This window comes from Melozone crissalis, unplaced genomic scaffold (assembly GCF_028551555.1).
Source record: "Melozone crissalis strain CALT ecotype California unplaced genomic scaffold, PUWL_Pcris_2 ptg000014l_1, whole genome shotgun sequence".
NCBI classification, from domain to species: domain Eukaryota; kingdom Metazoa; phylum Chordata; class Aves; order Passeriformes; family Passerellidae; genus Melozone; species Melozone crissalis.
Window position 1 is genome coordinate 12089476 of NW_026535792.1, and position 22140 is coordinate 12111615.

Here is a 22140-nt window from a genome sequence, read left to right on the forward strand (position 1 = left end):
CAGCCTGCATAGCAACAGGGGCTTCTTGTGCTTGGAATAAACATTGCAAAATTTAACACTGGAAATAGCTTCTGCTCAAAGAAGGTTCAGCACTGAGGAAGACAGAGTGCTGCAAACTGCCCAGGGATACCTCCCATACAGAAAAGGGTTTTGCAGATTATGAATGAAATAACAGCACACAAGAAACCAGCAAGTGGTTATAAAAGCATCACCTCGCTCTCAAGAGGTGAAAAACCCCCATTGCTGAGGATGTGCATGTATCTTAATGCAATGCTTTTAACAGCACTGGCTACTTTGAATTTTATACTGCATAAAATGTGCAGTAGATGCTTTCAGAAGAGCTCAGGGTGGAGGAACTGCTCCTCTCACGAGGGCACAGTTGCCAGATATATTGGAAGCAAGAGCAACACTCACTGAGCACCTCCAATTTGTACAGAATGCTGCAACAACACTGAGCAATCATTGACAGCTCTCATTATCCAGGAGAGCTTGTAACAATTTTAGTTGACCAAAGGAAAAATTGAGGCAAAAAAAAAAAACCAGTGCAAGAATTGAAACCTCAGAGTTGCTAATATTTTTTCAAACAATTTTCAAATAATTTTCAAACAATTTTCATTCAAAATTGCACCCACTTAAGCTGCTTCCCACAAAACCCAAAATAGCTTACTGCTTCAAAGTCATCACTTCCACAGCAAACTGTCCAAACAGATCAGGATAATCAAGACATACAGACTAAAAAAATCCTTTCAGATACCTCTGTTTACCTTCTTCCTCTGTACCAACTGAAAATCTCTCTCTGAAGCAGGAAAACTGAAAGTTAAAAGCCTCTCTATCAATAAGCATTTCAGAGAGGATTAAAGAAGCCCAAAGGTTTTTTGAATCATCAAAGCACAACACCTTTTTGTGCTTTTTTTGCTTCCCATGGTTGATGCATCAGACGTATCACTTGATCTTGGCTTTCAGACTCATGACTCCACAGCAAATAATGTTAAATACATGTATATGAGCACACCCCCCACACAAACATCAACTTGGGAAAACAAACACAAGGAATACAGAATTACTGACAACAAAAGGAACACAGAAATTATTGACATCAACCTCAATACTCCTGTCAATCCATTCATACACAAGCTACCAGCATCTCTCCCTGGACAAACTGTATCACTAACAGCTGATTTGGAAAGATTCTGATATGGACTTGGAAATGCTTGCCTGTGATGAACTACTTCAAAGCTGAATGGTCTCCATATCACAACACAGATGAGCTTGGCAGAAAAGATCAGAGTGCAATATTCTTAATATATAAAGAAGAAAGCAAATAACAGGGCAATTTAATGAGAAGAACATTAGTACTTAGGCTGCCTTTGATCTTAAATCATTTATGTTTGTTAACCTTGAGGACACTGCCAAGGTGCTGATGTTTTTAAGGAAGCTTCTTGTCAGGGTGATTTAAAGGCCACCACCTCCAGGAGATGATCTCTCCTCACTGCCTCAATGCTAAAAGGTTAATTAATTAATCTCCTAGCTTTTCTTTTTTTTCTCCCCCTTGTGAAGTTGCTGCTGCTTTACTCTTTTCTTTTGGAATAACAGGTTTGGGTTATAGGTAAGGGCATCAATCCCATTGCATATGATAACTTCATTTTTATTTAACTCAAAACAGCACAGACTGTTGCTAAAGATGCTGTGATCTTCAAAAACTGAAATCCCCTCCTGCTTCAACGCAAGTACACAAAAAATAGCTTTTATTTAGCAGTGAGAGTTTGGTCATCTTTATATCACTACTGTTCCTCTACTGCACTTCTGTGGTGACAAGACAGACTTGTAAGGCTGAAATTGCCTTACATTTTTAAAATAGTGAATTTTCAATGATGAAAATACCTGACAAACTGCCAGGGACTCAGGGAACTCCTGAGAGAGATCCTGTTCTCTCACACACACACAGGTACCACCAACACCAATGTGCATCGTGCCCATCAAAGGCAGAGAGGAGCTTAGTGCTTTCCATCCTGGAGCTGAATGATGCCAGCAGGAAATCCAACCCAAGAAAATAAATTAAAAACTAATAACATTGCTGAAAGGTCAGATGGGAGTTGCTCTGAAATGTGGGCAGGTTTGAAATCTTGCTGTTCTTCCATCAGCTGCAGCTACTCTCAGAGACACAGGATTAACTAAGGACCAACAAAAACTTAGTTTAAGCTGTTTCATGCTTTAGACCTTAAAGCATTTCCAAACCTCTCAAGGATACATGTGCACATATGCAGCTGACATGATTTAGTGTCTCCAGCAGTACAAACAAAACTCTGACCAAAATAAACATCCTATTTTTGCGATCAATCTCTCAGCATCCCCATTGTATATTTGTGACAGCATATGACCAAAATAACCTGCAGTATCTACAGTCAGAACATTCACAGATTTTTGACAGCACGGCTAAAAAATCAGTTTAATAATGATAATTTCCCTCACCATGAGGTACTGGTAACAAAGCCAAAATAAATGAAATTTACCCAATGCACTTAAAATAAATCAGTGTGAAAGTGCTAAATATCACTGCAACTTTATATATGTTACTTATTGGTGTTCCCAAATAACTTTGATCTGTGATTCCTATAACAGCAGTACTGCTAAGAATAGAAAAATACATCTAATACTGCACATATTCCAAACAGCTCATTCAGTCTTGGAATAATTGCCCACAGCAAAAATGTTGAACTCCTTTCTTGTGAAACCCAGCAGAGTTCAGGTATCAATATACAGCCAAGAGTTCTCTGCAGCACTGAATGCTTTGTGAGCTTCACAGAAAGAATCTTGATTAACTCCTTAAGAAATTCAGGAAGGACCTTCCCAGCCCCAGCAGGCTCCAGGGACTGGCATCTCCCAGGGCAGGAAAGGGGATGCACAGCTGGCAAAAGCAGGCAGAAGAATAAAGCATCAGAAACACAAATCCATGGTATAAGGTGAATAAGGTTTTGCACAACTCATCTGAAAATTCACTAAATATGTCTGATTTCAATAAATGCTGAAATAAATCATGTTTCATAAAATTACCAGTGATTATAAACTTGAAACCAAACCATGGCCACATTATTTTTCCAGGACACTCTTTTCAGCACACAATGTGGCTTTGGAGTGATACAAGGATTTAGCTTTTTCTTGCAGACTCACCAGCCTGTGCCCTCCTCAAGAGCTGCCCTCCCAGTCTCCTGCCACAGCAGGTCCCAGGTTAATTTTTTGGGCAGCTGTGCTCCACTTTTCTGTGATGCTCCCACTGTTACAATTACTTGTTTTTCTAGGAGACCAAAATTGCTTCTCCACTTATCTTAAAATAAAGGGCAGCTGTAAAACCCACCAATGCTGGGAGGTTTAGCAGGAGTCAGTGCAATATATTTAGCTTCACCTTTGCCTAAGGGCAGAGCTGTGTGGCAGCAAACAAGGCTGTGCACGCTCAGCTGCACTCCTCCAGTGCAAAGGCCTTTGAAACCCAGCCCAGGCAGGCAGCATCTGCTAGGAGCCATTATAAAACCTGGCAACTCTACAAACCCAGGATCTGCTTTTCAAACACGAGTAATTTAACTGTTCAATAAATAAATAAATAAACAAACAAGAATTCATTCAGCAGTTTTCTAATGCTCTTGGACTGATGGGAAGCAGCAGCAGCCAGCTCTGGGCTGCCGTCCTGGCACCTCTCACATCGAGGGCAGGAGGCAACAGCTTGCCCTTCATCAACCTTTCAAATAAACTATTTAATCTCAAAGTTCTTCACAGCCTTAAATAAATTCTGTTATCCCCTGTTTCTGATTTGGCTAGTGGCCCCCTTAGAATGGAAAAGTTCCCCTGCTTTGTCCTCTTATTCTCGAACTGCTTCAAGCCCACACTGCACAAGCACCCCTTGCCATTTCCTCTGCAGCTGCTGCGCTGCTCTCCCTCACCTTCTCTGCAACCAGGCAGACATGGTAGGAGCTCTACCTTCACCCCTACTACTCTTACCCTTGACTTCCCAATTAAGTGTCCCTCTTGCAGTGCAGTTTGAGCAGCAGGCACAGCCCCTTCCCCTTTGGAGCCACAGCACCATGGTGCTCCCAGTGCCAGAGCCCCAAAATTCACCTGCACTGGCACATCCCAAAGGGGCAGCCTGACACACATCATTCATTCTTTCCACCCTCCAAGGGCTGCTGTGTGAATTCACATCTGTAAAACATCCAGAATGTGCAAAGTGCTAGGATGATTACCAGAGGCTGAAGGGCTCTGAACCATTCTGTAGCAACGCGATGGACAAGGAGCAAAAGATCACAAAAGAAAAAGTGAGTTACAAGTGCTTTGCCCAGAAGCAAGCACAGAACAGCAGCCACATTTCTGTGCCTGTTCCACCTTCACAGGCTGCATCCATTGGTTTATTCTGACAGCCTGGATCTAACATGCTCTGGCCTGACACATCCCAGCCTTCACAGATGCCACACATTAACAATTCAGAGAATTCTTCAGCTGCAACCCTGAGTCACAACAATTGCTCCTGACTAAGCAGTTAATTCTTAATTAATTCCTTCTAAAAGCATTCACTTTTAATAAGCATGAAACATCAGTCCAATAAACCATGTTCTTTAATCTCATTTCTAAATATATTTCCAGTTTAACTCGTTTTTTTTAAGCCCAACAGCATTTCTCACTGACATCTTCAGCTGCAGGAGAAGAGAGGATGTTCTGAGCACAGGCCAGTGACAGGAACCCTGGGCTGATCCAGGCCTGGCCACAGCACACCACCTCTGCCTTGTCTTCTGTACAAGCAGAAATTGAGACTCCAGTACCAGAGGAGACAGGCTTTGGTAGGGCTTGTAAAGTGCCTGGAACACATGGAACCCTCAGTGACAGCAAATGTTATTAGGAATAGATGATACCTGGCACAGAGATCCTTTAATGCTGCAGGAAAGGAGGGGCATGAAAAATGCAGCTCATTTTTGTACACTGAAAGCACTGAACTGAACTCCACTGTTAGTTACACACTCTGTCCTCACATATTTTATTGTCAAGTTGGTGTCACCAAGTCACCAGCCACAGAACCAGGATTTCTGATTCAGGGGCTCAAAGCTCTGCTTTTGCCACCTTGGTGAACTCACCAAAGCTGCCCTCCCAATCCCCATGCCTGCTCCAACTTATAAAATGGAAGTGATGATGCTGATCCCTTCTCTCTCCCAAAGTAAAGAACTTTGGCATCTGCTCATCAAACATGCAAAGCAAAGATGAAATAATATTTTAATTCACAACCTGAATTCTTCTGAGTCTGTTCCAGCTGCAAACTCAACCACTCCAAAACAGCCCAAGTTCTTAAGCATCTTGGTTTCTCTTCAACAACAGCTTGGTAAAAACATTCTGCAACACTCTCATAATCAGAAGATGTACTTTTTTTTTTTTTTAATTAACAAAACACACCACTTGCCATTATAATTACATCCAGGAAACACAGCTCTTGACTGTAAAAATGTCAAAAGGTGAGACGATAATGAATTGTCAGTAAAATCTCTGAACACATACACACACACGAGGAGACCTGAGGTCAGCACATGACAGATTGCACTCCAGAGTGCAGAGATGAGCCAGCACTCTGCAACTGCTGCATCCAGGGATTAGCAGAGGTCACTCCTGCAACAGTTCAGGAAAGCTCATTGCTACCAGCAGGACACCTCATGTGAGCTCCAGCTGACAGCTACAAGCACCCTTAACCCTTCTGCTGCCTCCAAACAATCACTGCTTGGGCAAGGAGCCCCTTGGGTTACACCAGGCCGATTCCCCCATCTGCCATCGTGTACCTGTAACACCATGAAATGTCAGGCTCCAAGTGTAGGAAACCACCCCAAAATCATCTCATCAGAAAGGAAAACTCTTCCCTTTCCATCTAACCATAGGGGCCCAGAGATGCCACCTCTTTCCAAGGCAGATCTGTAACTCAAGGAGTCCTGTCATGGCCACAAGTGGAGTTTGGCCACTGTGTGCTTGTCCAGCACCCACCAGAGCAGGCTCTCATTCCACAACTAAATTCAGATCTGTTTTAGGCTGTTAATCATCCCTGCCATGACTCCTGCCAGGGGAAATACAGTATCCACAGATCAGACACTCAGAAGCAAAGCAGCAGCTGATCAAATGTGCATTTTTATAAGAGGATATCATCTTGGGATGCCTGGGATAACTGGAGACTGTCAGTAAAGATGCTTTCAAAACACCCACTCAACAGCTCACCAAGCTTCCTTTTGAACAAAAAGTGATAGAAAAATATCTTCCTGTAGGTGAAAGCCATCAGACACACACAGAAGAGCTGACAAAACAGAGAGGTAGCCTGCTTATTAAAGGTAATTTAATAAAAAAGCTACACAGCACCACTAAATAAATCACCATACTTTGACCAAATAGAAAAAGCAAAACTTTGGAAATTGATGCTTTAAACACTGTTGTTTTCCATGCTGGCATTCATTAAGGTTTATATGGATCTCATCAGTATGCAATTCTGTTTGCAGAGGTTACTTTCAACTTAAATGATGCTAGACAACTTCACTACTTAATCACAAGAAAATAAAGTTAATTTATTAAATTGAATTTGCTGTATCTGCCATCAACCACAAGTAGGATGGAACAAATCAGACCAAGAAAGTGCTGATAAAAAAATACATTATCTTAATTACTGCAATATACCATCACTAGGCAGGGGAAAGAATTCTGTGAAGGAGTGATTTTTCCCTAATAGTGTTAGGGAACTGATAATCATAAGTCTCATACATTAATGCAATTCTTAACAGTTTCAAGAGTATAGTCATCAACATCTTACTGCAAACCATAGAGTTAAAAATGTATTGAATATTCTATGGAATATTACAGAGAAAATGAGATGCACCTGCTGAAGGTTGTGATTCCTACAGAAGTTGCAATTGAAAATAAAAAATAAAATGTTTGGCAACTGAAGCTTTGCTTCAATTTTCATAGTTACCACAGAGGGGTAACTGAAGACTGAATTTGGGTTTTGTTAACAATTTGGAAACACTGACATACAAAAGTGGCATGCGTTGCAGCTCAAAGGAATCAACATATGCAAACACCCACATGCTGGCATTGAGGTTCCTATTTCTGGGACAAAAATAATATTCTTAAATAATGATTTTCTTCCTTCTACGTCAGTCATCTGCCTTAACCAGCCCCAAGCCTGTAATGCTCACTCCAATGGAGTGAGGAATCCATGGACAGCACACTGCCATGGCTGAGCAGAGCCCTGAGGGCAGGTCCCAGCTCTCCCCAGAAGCACAGCTGGTCAGAGCTGCACCTACAGAACCTCTCTGCACAAAAACCACATGGACACATCCCCAGAAGAATGATCCTGATCCCTCCACTGTAAATTAACACATGGAGAGTCCTTGGACAGAGCAGGAGATCTGCTCCAAACCCTCACAAACCCAAACCAACAGAGTCACTGCTGAGCATGGAGCACTCAGAGCCCTAAGCCCAGCACACTCTAAGTGCAGCTGTAAAACTGGATCAGCGCTTATTTTAGGCACAGCAGAGCAAAGGTGTCTGAAACAAAGCTGTCAGTCTGGGCAGAGCAGCAGCACGAGATGGAGAGAGAAAAGGAAACAGGTACAAAGACAAATGACAGGGGAGGAAGAGAAGGGAAAGGGGAAAAGGAAAGAAATAATAATCCAAAATGAGATTGGTCTGAAGAGCTGGGCATGTTTTCCTGCACTGAAAAAGACAAGAAGCCACCAAGCAGACAGTACCCACTGATTTTGCTGTTGGCCATGGGTAGAGATGAGCCAGGCTCCCCCCACTAACCCTGCACTGGAAACTGGGGACAGAAGTGCTGTAAAAAAAGCAAATAAAGAGGCTCAAACAGGCCCAGCACTTCCAGCAGCACGTACCCATAACTTGGCTCCCACTCTGCAGGAAATGCCACATGCAAAGGAATCTTTGTGTGCAAAGGTATTTTTATGTGCTGCTTTGCACTGCAATCAACCCCAAGCAATTGCTGTGCATCACTTCTCTGCACAGGCCAGGTGAGCTCCATCCCTGTCACTCCAGTGGGCAACATTTCTGCACTGTATTTTTTCTGAAAGCACAATGCAAATATTTAATCACTGGCTTTCCAGATCTCTGCCATGGGGCTTCTCTTTGGCTGAAGAAGGCTCCAGAGATCATTTAGTTAACCGTGCACACGGATGGAGTTTCTCAGCTGCAGCAGATGAAGCAATGAAGCTGGAAAGAACAAACTCTAAATCACTAAATTATAAATTAACAAGATGACCTAAGGAGTAAATATTTAGAAGAGCTCACTGAAGCCTTAAGGATAGGAGCATCATGACTAATTATTCCAGTGATCATTTAAAAATTGAGTTAGGAAAGATCAGAAACAAGAGAAAAATAAATCTCACCAATTACACACATAAATGCAGATTAATGCCATATGACTAGCTACCACATGAATATGCAATGCACTTATTAAAATGTTAATACAGCATCACAGACAATCTGATTTTCATTTTTAAATAGTCAGCTGTAGAAATGAAAAACTGGAGTTCTTTTTCTCTGACTTCATAATTCAGAAGTAAAGGTGACTTGTTCAGAGTATAAAAAACACCAGTGAAGTTAAAGGGTGGGATTTAGTAATTGTAAGCAGCAATAGAAAACTAAATTCAATGACCAAAACTGGTGTGTTGTAATGACAGAAAAAGTTCTTAAAAACAAGGCCAAAAAATCCCCAAACAAGAAAAAAAGGAAATAAACATTGAAAAGCTAAAACAATTAAATTGTTACTTCAGTGCAGAGATTTTTTTTTTCAGTTGCACTGTGTGCCCAGATTTCATTTTGCAACTATGAAAGCACTGTCAGTCATAAAAGAATAATAAATTGTTTATAACATAACAAAAAGTAATTAATTAAACAACTCAGAAGGCTTATTTAAGCTAATCTCCATAGTCACATAATTTCTCATCATTTGTTTCAAAAAGGAACTCCTACCACCTCTTGTTTGTTGTTATTCAGGACAGCAGAAGTGCCAGAGGCTGCAGCAGAGCTGAAGGTAATTAACGCAAGGAGGAAAAGCCACAGAGGAAACTCCAGCCAAAATCTCAGCCCCCCAGTCTGCCCAGCAGCAGGGAATGGCAGGGCTGGCAGGCAGACATGGCCACGGCACAGGCACACAGAGCACAGGGATCAGCAATATCAGCACCAGGAGGGGGTAAGCCCAGTCAAGGGTTAGAGTCAGCCAGGGCAGACAGATCCCTCTCCAGCCTCCTACTTCCCCTGGTTAATGTTAAGAATAAAAATTCTGTGGATTTGGATGACAGCCATCACTGACTATAATTTCAGACCACTGTACCAAACCTCAGACACAAAATAAAGCTAATAAAGGTTTATTTTGTACAGCTTTCAGAGGGACTTGAGAACCAAGTCTGTTTAAAACACCAGTGAGGAAGGAGACATGCAGAAGATGCGACTATCGTAACACACAGTTTTGCCTTTGTATTTCCACACCAGATTATAGATCTATTTCTGAGCAGAAAGGAAGTAAGGCAGATATCTCTGCCATTCAACAGTGTGGGTGTAGAGCTGTCCTGGTTTCAGCTAGAATAGAGGCAAATTTCTTCCTGGCAGCTGGTGCAGTGCTGCACTTTGGAGATGTGGAATAACACTGACAGCACAGTGACACCTGGGCTGGTGCTGAGAGTGCTCACCTGCAGCCAGGGGCTGGTCAGAGCCTCTGAGCAGGTGCACAGGGAGCTGGGAGGGAGCACAGCCAGGACAGCTGAGCCCACCTGGCCAGGGCATTTTCCACACCCAGGAACATCATGCCCAGGATACACACTGGGGCTGATGGCTGCCTGGGGAATGGCTGGGCATTGGTCAGCAGCTGGGGAGCAATTTTACTGTGCATCACTTCTTTTTCTTGGGTCTTAGCCTCTTTCTCTCTTTCCTTTTCATTGCTTGTACTGTTGTTGCTATTATTTTATATTATTTTACTTTATTTTGATTATTAACCTGCTCTTATCTCAACCCATGAGTTTCTCTTCCCCATCCCAGGGAGGGAGGGAGGGAGGGAGGAAGTGGCTGCATGGTAGTGAGCTGCTGGCTGGAGTTAAACCAAGACAAGGGTATTTGTGAAACACTGGCTCTTTTGCAATTACCCTAAGTCATGAAATGTTGCACTGAACTGTTTTCTTTTGAAATTATCTATTACCTGGGTATTGCACATCACTGTATTCAGACGTGCATGTGACAAACACTTTATCCATTCCATTCATTTTATCCATTCTATCCATCCACTAGTCTAGTTCTTAAGACTATTAAATGAATGGATAGCTGACTTCAAACATGAAGATTTTATAATTTTCAACCCACTCCCCACTTGCCTCTCTCACCTGCAGCATAGCTTAAGGGCCACCACAAATAATCCAGAGATCTTTCACTGTTTTACGTGATTAATTTGATCATGAGCTGTATTGCCAACAAGGAAAACTATAGCAAGAGCTTGAAGCTAACCAGTGAGGATAGCAGGAGCATCCTGCTAACAAAAGAGCACACAGTAGCCCAAAAGACCTTTTTCCTAGAAATGCAATATTTCAAATGAAATATTTCAACAGCTCCCCTAACTTCAGGCCCTTGGGGCCAAGGGGAAGAAGTTCCTGCTAACCACTGCCCTTGGGTGACAAGCTCATTTTGATGCAACATCCAACAGAATGAGGATTTCCTGCACAGCTGTTGCAGTGTCCTTGGAGACTCAGTTTCCAGGCACTCTTTGCAATCCTCCCTCTGCTCCCTCTTAATTCCAGTCAACAACAGCCACAGACAGATTACATAGCTGGGACATTACGGGACATTACTGACACAGCCAGGAGCCTATAATAGCACTCATAAGCCCTGTGATTTCTTTTCTCTTGTCAGTATCACACACAAGCACAAAACAGCTGAGAACCTGGCCCTTTTCTCTCTAATAATCCACTGACAACTAAAAAATCTCTTTATTTTGGTAATCAAATTTAAAAAAAACCAATCATATAAAGCACAGGGCTAATTTTAGACCTGAATACTGACAAAATCCGTGGTAATTCCTGCTAAGTGTCAGTGGCCATGATCTCCACAGCATTTATAAAGCTTTACTGTTCATTAACTTAAGCAACTCTTCCCCTTGTGAAATGTACTAAAACACTGGATAAAAGACAGACATTGCAAAATATTTCACAAGCTATAAATTAAAGAGAAGAGCATCAGCCAGAAACTTTGTTTTATTGCTCTCAGAAAAACAGTGACTTCAAGACTCTGGTCTACAAACCTGGCCATCTGCTTGTATGCCTCCTCAGCCACTGCAAAGATGTGTGGGTCCATATCCCCCATGTTCTGGCCACTGTAGGCATTGATGATGTCTTCTCCATAGATAGGCAGTTGTTCATAAGGATTTATGGCCACTAAAACAATACCTGCAAAGGAAATTAAACAAAAAGAATTAATAATAGTTGTTTCAAAAAAAAAAAAAATCCTAGCAAAAATGGTTTTAATATCAAGTATTGTTCTAATCTTTCTAAAATGTTAAGGAACAAGGATCTGATATTACTGACTTCAACTGATATTTATTCTGAATAAAGTTCTGCACATACAAAGTGCCATGAGTTTACTTCCACCCTGCTTTGGTAAACACATCAGGGACAACTTTTTACCTTTTCTAGCTGCCTTTTCTAAAGCTAGCATACACAATTCAAACAGATTCAGAATGTGCAGACTTGAAATACTGCTTGTTCAGTGCAGTAAACCAATGACTGTGCATTGTATTTCCCTGTGGTTTATTTCCCTGTGTTTTACTCTGAATTACCAGTGACACTGTAATTTGTGAAGTGTAACTGCTGGGTGCCCTCACTGCCTGCCAGTTTGGGTATGTGCAGCGTGTTAACCCTCCAGCTGTTGTGAAAGAGTGAAATCTTCAGTTTTTGTAATAAGCAACAATGTACAGTGTAATTTGGATTCCAGGCACCTCTGCCAATCAGGCAGGACAACCACCTGGTCAATGGAATGAAAAAACCAAACAGTAGATGTATTTCACAGGGCTGACACAAAGCAGCACCCAGTCAGGAAATTAGGCAATTATAGCCCTAGAAGGCACTAGAACATCCTCATCTGATATAGCTGAGCTTGTACTCACACCTCCCATTTCCTAGTTTTTCCCCATCAATTAAACACGTATCTGGTTTTTTAATACAACTCATCACTACAGCCCTTCTAAATTCATGCCATTCTTTAACTCTCCCTGCACAGGAAAACTTCAGTCTTACTCTTTACAAACTTCCTTGCCACAAACAGTGAGACCTCAAATGTTTTTGAGACAATCCTCTTTTTCATGAGAAATGAGGATTGCTCTACCCACAGGGATTATCTGACAAAGCTTCCTTATAACTTTCTCTCCTGCAGCATTTACAACAGGTAGGGAAAGTTTATTTGCTCTGTGCAGGGGTGGAAGCACTGACCAGTGAGAGCCAGCTGTGACAGGCACACTGTGCCCCCTGGACAAGGTGATAAGGCGAAAAAAACAAACCCTCTAATTTTAACTGTGGACATTTTAAAACCAGAATTTCTTCTTTTGGTGTCTAAGAGTGGCAATGCAGCTGCACAGTGACTGCACCAAGCCTGCCTGGACAATCCATCCCTGAAGAACCTGCCTCAGAAGCGTTTCCATGACACTCAACTTGCTTCTAAATTTACTCTGAAATTCACTCTTACACATACAGACTTCCTCAGTGCTGAGCCCAGCTCTCTGCAGATTACAATCTGGTGATGCCTATCTAAGAAATTTTCCATGGAAAAGCTGGGAGAAGGGAAATGAAAGCATCTACAGTCTGGCACTGCTGGGAGCATCAACCCATTTTTAAACCCTTTCATGCAGCTACAGATCAAGCACAAACCATAGCAAAAACATGAAACGAGAGGATATGTTTTAGGGAGAGAGCTGAGAGGCCTTGATCTATTTCCTCAAACACACAGCAAGTTTTATGCCTCGACACGCCCATGTGAGGAGAATTGGTGTTTTTCCATCAGCCACAACTTCACCGAAATGACTCCGGAGCTCCAGTGAAAAATCTCCATAAACATTCCTGCCAAGTTCTAATGCTGTACTGATGAACCAAAAAATCAGAGTGGGGGTTAGGGACAGAAGTGGCCTCAGTACTACTGGACTCAAGGAATATTTTGTGTGTCAATTTTTAACATCTGCCCTTAGAAAAAGCAATAAAAAGTGAAATACAGCGCACCACCAAGCTGAGCCTCTCAGGCCTGCAAGTCTCTTCAAAGAGACATTACAAAAATCTGTGTGAGACTTCTGACAATTCCCTCCTGCTTTGGTTATGCTGGCAAAAATAAACCCTTGAAATGGCAACAAGCAGCCCCATGATGAGTCTCCAGCACATTAAAACACTTCAGTAGCAATCTGTAAAATCTACAAGCAACTATCATCTGGAAATAACCAAAACAAGTGAGTCAGGAATTATTTGCTTTCTGTGGAACTTTGAAACCAGTCTGCCACACAGGGCTATAATCCAGATTAATTTACATATAACTTCTCTATCTCCACTAAATCATATTGCTATTTTAAGAAATATGGCCTTTCCTAAATCAGATTTATGTGTGGTTTTGTTCCTACAATTACACTAAGTTGAACTCTGGATACTCTGTGTGCCATTCTTCTTTATATATGCTCAAAGTCAGCCTATCTAATTCTTTTACCTTGAACCCACTCACCCATCTGTGGCCAAACTGGACATAAACATAAGCAATTCATTAATTTAAATTAAAGTTTGCTCTCCTGCATAGAAGGCAGTACATTTTACTAACCTGAACTAACTAGCAAGATTCACTGAGTTTTCACCACAGCAGTTTTTCAATATAAATCTTCAAATTTTCCTTTGTAACTTTTCAACTTCCTTCATTAATGCCTTGTTTCATGTTTCCAACAGTAAAGCAAAGGTATAAATCACCTCTGAATTGCTGGTGAAAGGCTGACTTGAAATTGAGAAATCAGTAGATTTTCTGTTTAAAAGTTTGAATTTACTTCAGTGTGAAATTTTGAAGAATTTAATATCCATTTGACATATTACACTGAGCACGGTTGAATTCATTTCTAGGGCACTGGACAACTCTCCATCCATTCATTCCTGTTCCAGTTCCACTGCTGAGAATACTGTTCCTGTGATTGTCTTGATGGATTGAAGTGGTTTGAGTCTCCTTTGGGCTGCATAACCTGGGTCAGCCCAAAGCACCCTCACAGGCTATTTGAACTGACCTGGCTGAGGTGAGAGTCACATTAAGGAGGCAAATGCAGCCCCCAGGGCTGAGCTCCAAGGCAATGATCTCTGCAGAGGGGCAGTAACCTGCAGCTGATGGAGAAGTCTGGAAGGTGATGCTGTGGCCAAAGGATCAGGATTTCAGGGGCTGACCTGCCAACTCTGTTTTGCTCAGCCTGTAGCACAGCACAGCCTTGCCTGCACCCTCAGAGGATCAAGCACTGCACCCCACATTCCTCAGCAGTGCTGAGCCTCCAGCACCTCCTTCCCTCTGAGCACCAGGAGCCCCACACTGCTGGCTCCACTCACTCCTGACAAACACCCAAGCAGCTCCCACAACCACCTGGGTCCTGTTTGGAAGCAAAACCAGCTGCCCCAGCTCTGCCATGCCAGGCCCTCTGGCAGACCAAGCATGGAGAGCTAAAGGAGCTCCTCCTCCCAGCCCAGGAGAAATGATCAAACCAGCCAAAACCACAACTACCGCTGGGGAATACTTGAAATGCACCTTTTTCATGTTTTCCCAAACACAGGGAAACACAACCAACAGACAGCACATTCTTTTTGAAAGCCTCTGAAACGCTGCTCAACACAGAGCCTGTCTGCAGGACACAGCCCAGACAGGCTGGTGGGAGGGGGCATGGTGGTGTTAGGGGACCATGAAACTGAGACTGAAAAGCCCTTACAAGCTCAGGCCATGAGGCTCCAGCTGCACAAAAGCCCTTTCACACAAGAGCTTTGCCAGGGGGGCACTTGGGAGAGAACCACAGATCATGTCTGTGTCCCATGGGGGAGCTGGGGTGGCTTCCCTGTGCTGGGACCACAATGCAGCCTCAGCAGGGGCTGCCCAGAGAGGAGATACTCAAACACACAGATACTTGAGCAACCTGATCTAGCCAGACTTGTTTCAAGTAGGAAGCTTCACTGAAGACTTCCAGAGGTCTCTTCCAACCCGAATTATTCTGTGCTCTGCATGGCTGGATGAGATGTGGTGTGAATCATCTCCCCCTCCCATGGGAGCGAGGTCTGGCTGCAAGCAGGGGGTGGCAATGTCTGGTCCAGCCCCCTGTGCTCTGGTCACTGCTGAGAGCAGCACTGAGCAGATGTGCCCTGCTGAGCATCTGCAGATCAGGAGCAGCCAGAGCGAGCAAACTGTGGCAGGATGTTAATGCCTCTGTCTGTCCATCACAACATGTTTAATGTGTTGCCTGCCTTATGGAAAAGTTATGTTAAAAGCTAGCAGTGTAGTTTGACTAAACACTGAGATTTAAAAGGAACATATGCACACATAGGAAAAAAAAAAGCCCAGAAGCATCAGATCTAAATTTCAAGCCTGAACTACCTCACAATGCTTATTTTTAACACAGACCATTCAGTTGCAATTTTGCACTTATGACAAAGTGATTATTTAAGTATTTTTCCTCCATTCTGGCCATCTGAAAATACCACAGGCAATTACAAGTTTAGGAAACCTCTGCTGTGAGTTAAATGGTTTTTTTTAAAACCAAGATCAATTGTAACTGTGATAAGACAAGCCTGGGCTCGTGAACAAATTCACTTCTGTAGTTGCCCAGATTGCAAAACATGAAAAAGAAAAGAAAAGAAATTGATGTCTTCTAAAAGAGATGGAGGAGCTCAGTGCAGAGGTAGGCAACAAATCCACGCAAGAGCAAGGCCAGCTCCTGCATCTGCAGCATGTTATCCTCCTCCCACCCAGCCCAGCCTGAGCAAGCCTACAGAGAACACCAACCACACAGGAATCCCACTGCAGAGCAAGAACTGCTGAATACACATTTTTTAAACAGATTCCAGTGGGGAGCTAGAGCAACACACAGTGAAGGCAATCTTCTCTGAACCTCAATATTCTCCAGTCCATTAATGACCACAGTGATTTCCCTAAGAACAGTCCAGCATCTCCCATCACTAAATGACTTTAAATTAAAGGCAGACATGGACAGACAGCTTCGCCCTTGCTGCCCAGGGCAGTCTCTGCAAGGCTGGGTGTGAAAGGCAGTACTTGCCACAGTAGGTGTAGATGAGTTTGGAGTCGATGAAGCGGACTTTGAGGTTGTGCAGGACAGCAGGCTCGTGCAGGTAGCTCAGGGCTGTCAGGTCGTTCTCACCAACCAGGATGTCGGGGTTCCTCAGGGGGGGCAGCTCCTTGGTCTTGGGGTCGAGGCTGTACTCTAGGTCCTGCAAACCACAAGGACACCTCAGAGAGCTGCTTCCCTCACCCAGCTCCTCCAGCTGCTCCTCCCACCAAAACATGACAAGGTGAAAAACCACAAGGCACAATTTCAGTTCTCTGGTGATTTGAGGTAGCAGACTTTCTGCAAAAATGTCATTTGCAACTTCCCAAAGGGGTTTTCTATATGTACAACTGTATAGAGACACTACCTTTTCAGACTATTATTTAAGCAAACCCCATGCTTTTGCTGCCATAGCTTTTTATTAAATAAACCAAAATACACTATATCATAAATCTAACCAGCTTTTCCCTATTGTTTTCCTCTTGAGTGGAACAGGCAGAAGAAGAAGATTTTCACCAATCTATCATAGCCAGCTTCATACACAGTAACACAACATGGGAATGCTGGCAGAAGACCATGAAGAACACAAACACTGAAAAAAATGCTGCTTAGAACTTTTTTCAGATATAAATTAATCTCTAATATAGATGTTCTAATTGCATCTGTCTCTAGATCTAAAAATCACTTTATTTACCTGCTATTTTCATAAAAAAAAAAACAACTCAAAGGATGTGAGCTGTACATGGACATGTCATCATTTCTCAACACAGCACACAGCATCTTCTTTGTAATGCCCTTAATCCTTTTTTATCTTTATTAATTTTCTGCTGGTTATGTTCAACTTAAAAGTCACAGTTATTTCCCTGCAACACTGTTCTCCTAGCAACCCTGTCTCCCTGGAATAGCAAACCAGGGCTATATGTTTAATGGCACAAGTAGAAAAAGATGACGATGCAACTGAGCATAACAGGCGGTGGATAAAAGCAACTGCTTTTTAACTTATTTTAAAAACAAGGCAGAATTGATTTTTGTAACTAAACAGTAAAATTTATCACACCAAAAAATGCTGCAGAAAGTGAGCGGACAAAACCAACTGCGCACATGTAAATACAGATATATTGTGACAGCAGAGCTTCCTGCAATAGAAAGGTCAGACTCTGGTTGAGAACAAGAACTATCAGCCTACAAACCATACACAGACTCACCTTGCCCTCTTCCAGCCGAAGCTGAAGGACTTTATCTCCAGGTTTATAATCTTTGAGGAGTTCTGCTGACTTCCACACCTCCTCTGGATCAGGGATCCAGACCCTGGCATACTGCAGAACAAAAACAACAGCAAAAGATCTGTGAGCTTTGGTTGAACTATGGTTAAATCATTGAAATGAATGACACTAAAAATATTTTTGTGTTTTTTTAAATACATGTTTAACAGACAACGCCTTAAGCAAGAGGCAAGTTAATTAGTACATCTGAGGTGAATAACTTGTTCTATTGATAAATGGCTGCACAAGCATAATTTTATTGCCTACACAGAGAGAAAAAGGCATTTTCCATGCAGAAGGTATTCCCAGATACACACTGAATGCTGAAAATCTACAAAGTAAAAAAAAAAATAAATCAGCATTTCCAGAAAGATCAAAAATTTGGCTATCCAAAAAGATTACTTGGAGTAACTCTTTTAAGTAGGTTCTAAATGCATTTGTAGCATAATATCATAGAGCCATTTTTGTTGTCTTTTTCCCCAAAGAGAATACTTCAACCCATCTGTGTTAATTTAGGCAAAGCTGCCTGACCAAGTGTTAAAAGCTCTTCCTTTGTAGTTACCAACATGGCTAGATTAAAATTTATTATATTCAGAATGCCAAAAGAAAAAAACCTGAAAGATTTAGTTGAAACGTCCTCCAGATATAAGGAAAAAACCCATCAACAAAGCAGATTGCTATTAATGACCATTTTCATCCAAACTTTATTCATAAAAGTGACACAGTGCAAACACACTATTTGTTTTCAAAACCAGCAAGCATATTCATACTTTCCAAAGAGTGAAGATACAATTGTTACCTCATATTCAAGAATCAATTAAAGATGTATGGAAAACTGGAAACCAGCTGGTCACTTACAGAGTCCCATGAACATGCAAATACACACACAGGAACACAGCTCTTGAGTAGGACAAGGAAAAGGCTGAGACATTTTTAATATGTTCAGGTTCCTGAAGCAATGCTCCTGCTATGCCTGGAGAGCACTGGGATCATTCCACAGCCACACCTGAGCAAACCAAGCAGCTTCTTGGCTCTGGAGGTGCATTCATGCACAACATTGCAAAACACTCTCACTCCACTAACTTATTTCAAAATAACTATGTTTTAATAACTATATTTGTCAAAGCATTTGATGGCAGAGAAAACTGCATTTGGTCATGCAGCTTCACCAACTAATCTTACACCAACTTCTTTGTGTACAGCTTCCTCTGCCTCAAAGAGTGCTGAAGGGTTTTTTCCCCTCTTATTAACCCAGTTTTCCCACTGGAAAATAGAAAAATAGGAACTGCTTGTTTCTGCTAGGCATTTTCTGAAAAACTTGATGAAAAATTTCATATTGCTTTCTTTTTGTATAAGAGAGCATGATAAAATGTGTTGAGCAGCAGGACTATGATATCAGGGTGTCCCCCACATGGCAAACATTCATAAGGAGGAACAATTGTCATATTAAAGGAATTTATACTAAAAATATATTTCATAATAAAAAGTATAATAAAAAGTACAATAAAATTTTATCTATATTTTCTAAATAAAAATATATCTATATTTTATATATAATGTAATATATTATCATTATTTATTAATAAAATAGTCAATATAATTATATAGTATGTTTTCTATATTAATATACAATTATAGTTACATTTTATAATTAAAAACTTACACTATATTACATTAATATTATATACTATATTACATTAATACTATATTAAAACTATGCTAAGGAAAAACCTGTGACTGTCTCCAGACACACACAGCTTTGAGTGATTGGTTAATCACTCAAAACAACTTTCACCTGTGTCAAATTAACAAATCACTTTGGGTAAACATCTCCATAACACATTCCACGTGTGCAAAAACAGGAGCAGAGACTAGAGATAAGAATTGTTTTCTCTTCTTCTCTCTGTGCTTCCAACTGCCTTCCCAGGAAAAACCCTTGGGAAGTTCTGCCTGCTGACTTCAGGAAACAACTTGTTTCCCATACCTGTGATGATCCTTAGGAACACTGCACATGGGGAATTTACAACAGCCTAAACCAATGGTTTTACCCTCAGCACATGGCAAAGCAGTGCCTTCACCCCCAGAGCTCCTGCACAGCTTGTGCCCACACACATAAACCAAGAGAAAGGAGAAAGAATGAAATAAATAAATAACAGCTCACTTTCATCATTCCCATTACAGAGTATATCATGCTCCCACACCTGGCCTTTCTCCATCACCACTGGGTGTTACTGCCAGCCCTAAGAATCCACTTTATACACAGACAAGGAGCTCTGCTCTTTGTAGTCAATTTGTGCTTGTGTGGCTTATTTTTTTCTTTGTGTTTTGTTAGTTTCATATGTATTTGCTAATGTTCTCAGTGCAGAAGTGCTACCTTACTTTATTAATTATATAATCTTTTCCCTACTCCCCAGGAGATAAAAGATTTGAAAAACAGAAGATGCCCAAAACAATTACTCAGAGTGTGCTGCTGCCAGTCACAGAGCACTGTGTAACCACAGAGCAAACAGCAGCAGAAGGCAGGGTTTGGGCACTTGGGCAAGCTGCTTTCAGCCCTTCTGGATCCCCAATCCACAAGGCAAGGAACTCTGGGGTGAAATGAAGGTTTGTGCTAACAAGTGTCTGTGTAATACAAGCACAAACCCACAAACTATAAGTCCAAAATTAAACAGGACTTGACAGTACAGGTGGCATATTAAAGTCAAGTAGCAGGCTAAGGAACAACGTTTTCTTTCCTTTCCACTTTGTTTGAAACAAAAGACACTTTGTAAAACTTCAGAAATCATACTCATGATTTCATATAATAGTAATTTCAAATCACAATTTCAAATCCTAAAATCAATAATTCATAAGATCCATATATTCAAACACAGCACAATACACCTGTTCTCAAAATTCTTTTATTAAAAAAAAACCAAAACACCAAAATAAAAAGCTAAAATCCAAAACCCTGTCAGAAATCAGGTAAGTTTTTCAGTTTAACAAAAATGCTCCAGCCTCAGACACAGCTGAAGACTGAGTGCATTCCACACTGTGACCAGGTTCCACCCCCAAGATGCAGCAGAACTTTCCCACCCCCAATATTTCTGATAGGATATTCCTTCCAAGGAATTAAGAGAAAGCAAAGTCAATGTGGAAGAGGAAAGCCTTTAAATGCTGTCTAGCAGAAGGAATCAGCAGGCTGCATTCCTTCAGGCTACACAAAGCAGAGTTTCCTGACCTAAGAAAGGCAGCAGCCTGACAGACAAATGCTGATAACCTGAAGCACCAAATGCTGGGTAGCAGTTCCTAACTCTGCAATCTGTGGCAGCATGGAACAGGCATCTTTAATTTATCCAGCTAAAACTGTACATCTAGAGAAGGGAAGGAGAAAGCAGAAAACAGATCACCATAGAAACTGAGCCACTACAGACAGCAGAACCTTCCATGACACAGCCCTACAGATACTGAAGCCATCCTATGAGCACCAGGCTGCAGCTTTTCATCTCCAGCACCAGTGCCTAGCCCTAAATCCCTGCCAAAGAAAACACCTGGTAAAAGGAATGGGTGGGAGGAAAGAGAGAGATGTTCCTAATTATAAGTACTGAATCATTTCTCAACATTCTCACCTCATTAACTGAGCAGAATGTTTTGCAAAATCAGATTTTCATGCTTTTATATAATCAGTTGATACTAAAATTCCATTGCTGCCTGGCCTTTACTGGGCTCCAACCCTACAGAGAAAAACAAAGCACCAACACTGGTGGAAACAGGACCAAGGGCCTCTCTTGGGAAATACCTTACTCTGATATCTGCTATTCATCCCTCTTTACTTACTAGTATATAAAAATAGGGTTTATGATTACATTAGAATAATGCTAAAATAAGATAAAATTCTAGAGCCACTGATTTACAAATCAGCCTTCTAAAAAGGGAAGGAAATTCTAGTTTAAAAATGACTGTGCTGTCTAAAATTCTAGTACTGAAATGACAATATAAATTACAGCAAGAATCAGATTAATTTTAGTTCAATCATCCTAATTATGATCCATGAATACATTACTCTTCTTGGGAGTTCAAGGCAAATTTTGCACCACCAAAATAAAACTTCTGACAGGGGAGATACAAGTATGACTTACTGCAGGAAAGAGCATGAAATAAAATTTTAGATAAATAATGCTTGACCTTTCATGTCAGCCCAAGTTTACCACTGGTGTCACTTGCACCTTATATTTCAGTACTGATTTGGCTCAAATAAATGAGATTTGCTATCCTCCTTCAGTGGGGGTGATTGTGGCTCAGCACTGGTCACTGGAGGGGCAGGATGGCAGAGGCTGGGGAGCACACACAGCACCCTACAACATCCTCCCACCCCACAGCAAAGAGCATCTCCAGGACACCTCTGAGCCCCAACCAGTCTGAAAGCCACAATAAAACAGAAGGGATACCAAGGAGATGTCCTGGAACTCAGGAGAAAAATAAATAATTAAATGCATAATGACAGGACTATTTCAGATCTCAGTTTCCTGCCCAGACTCTCTTCCAGCCTCAGCCTCACATAAAGAAACAGCATCTCCA

The 22140-nt window shown here is 41.6% G+C and overlaps 1 protein-coding gene across 1 annotated transcript in view; it reads right to left on the minus strand.

Annotated features, from left to right (window-relative positions):
- The window catches only part of MYO5A (myosin VA), a 98127-nt gene that overhangs the window by 59641 nt on the left and 16346 nt on the right, over window positions 1-22140 (minus strand). Inside the window, exons 2-4 of the mRNA XM_054273122.1 lie at window positions 17527-17637; window positions 16313-16484; window positions 11303-11447 (exon numbers count right to left, since the gene is read on the minus strand). Of these exons, the coding sequence (XP_054129097.1) occupies window positions 11303-11447; window positions 16313-16484; window positions 17527-17637 (428 nt within the window). The remainder of the gene's footprint in view (window positions 1-11302; window positions 11448-16312; window positions 16485-17526; window positions 17638-22140) is intronic.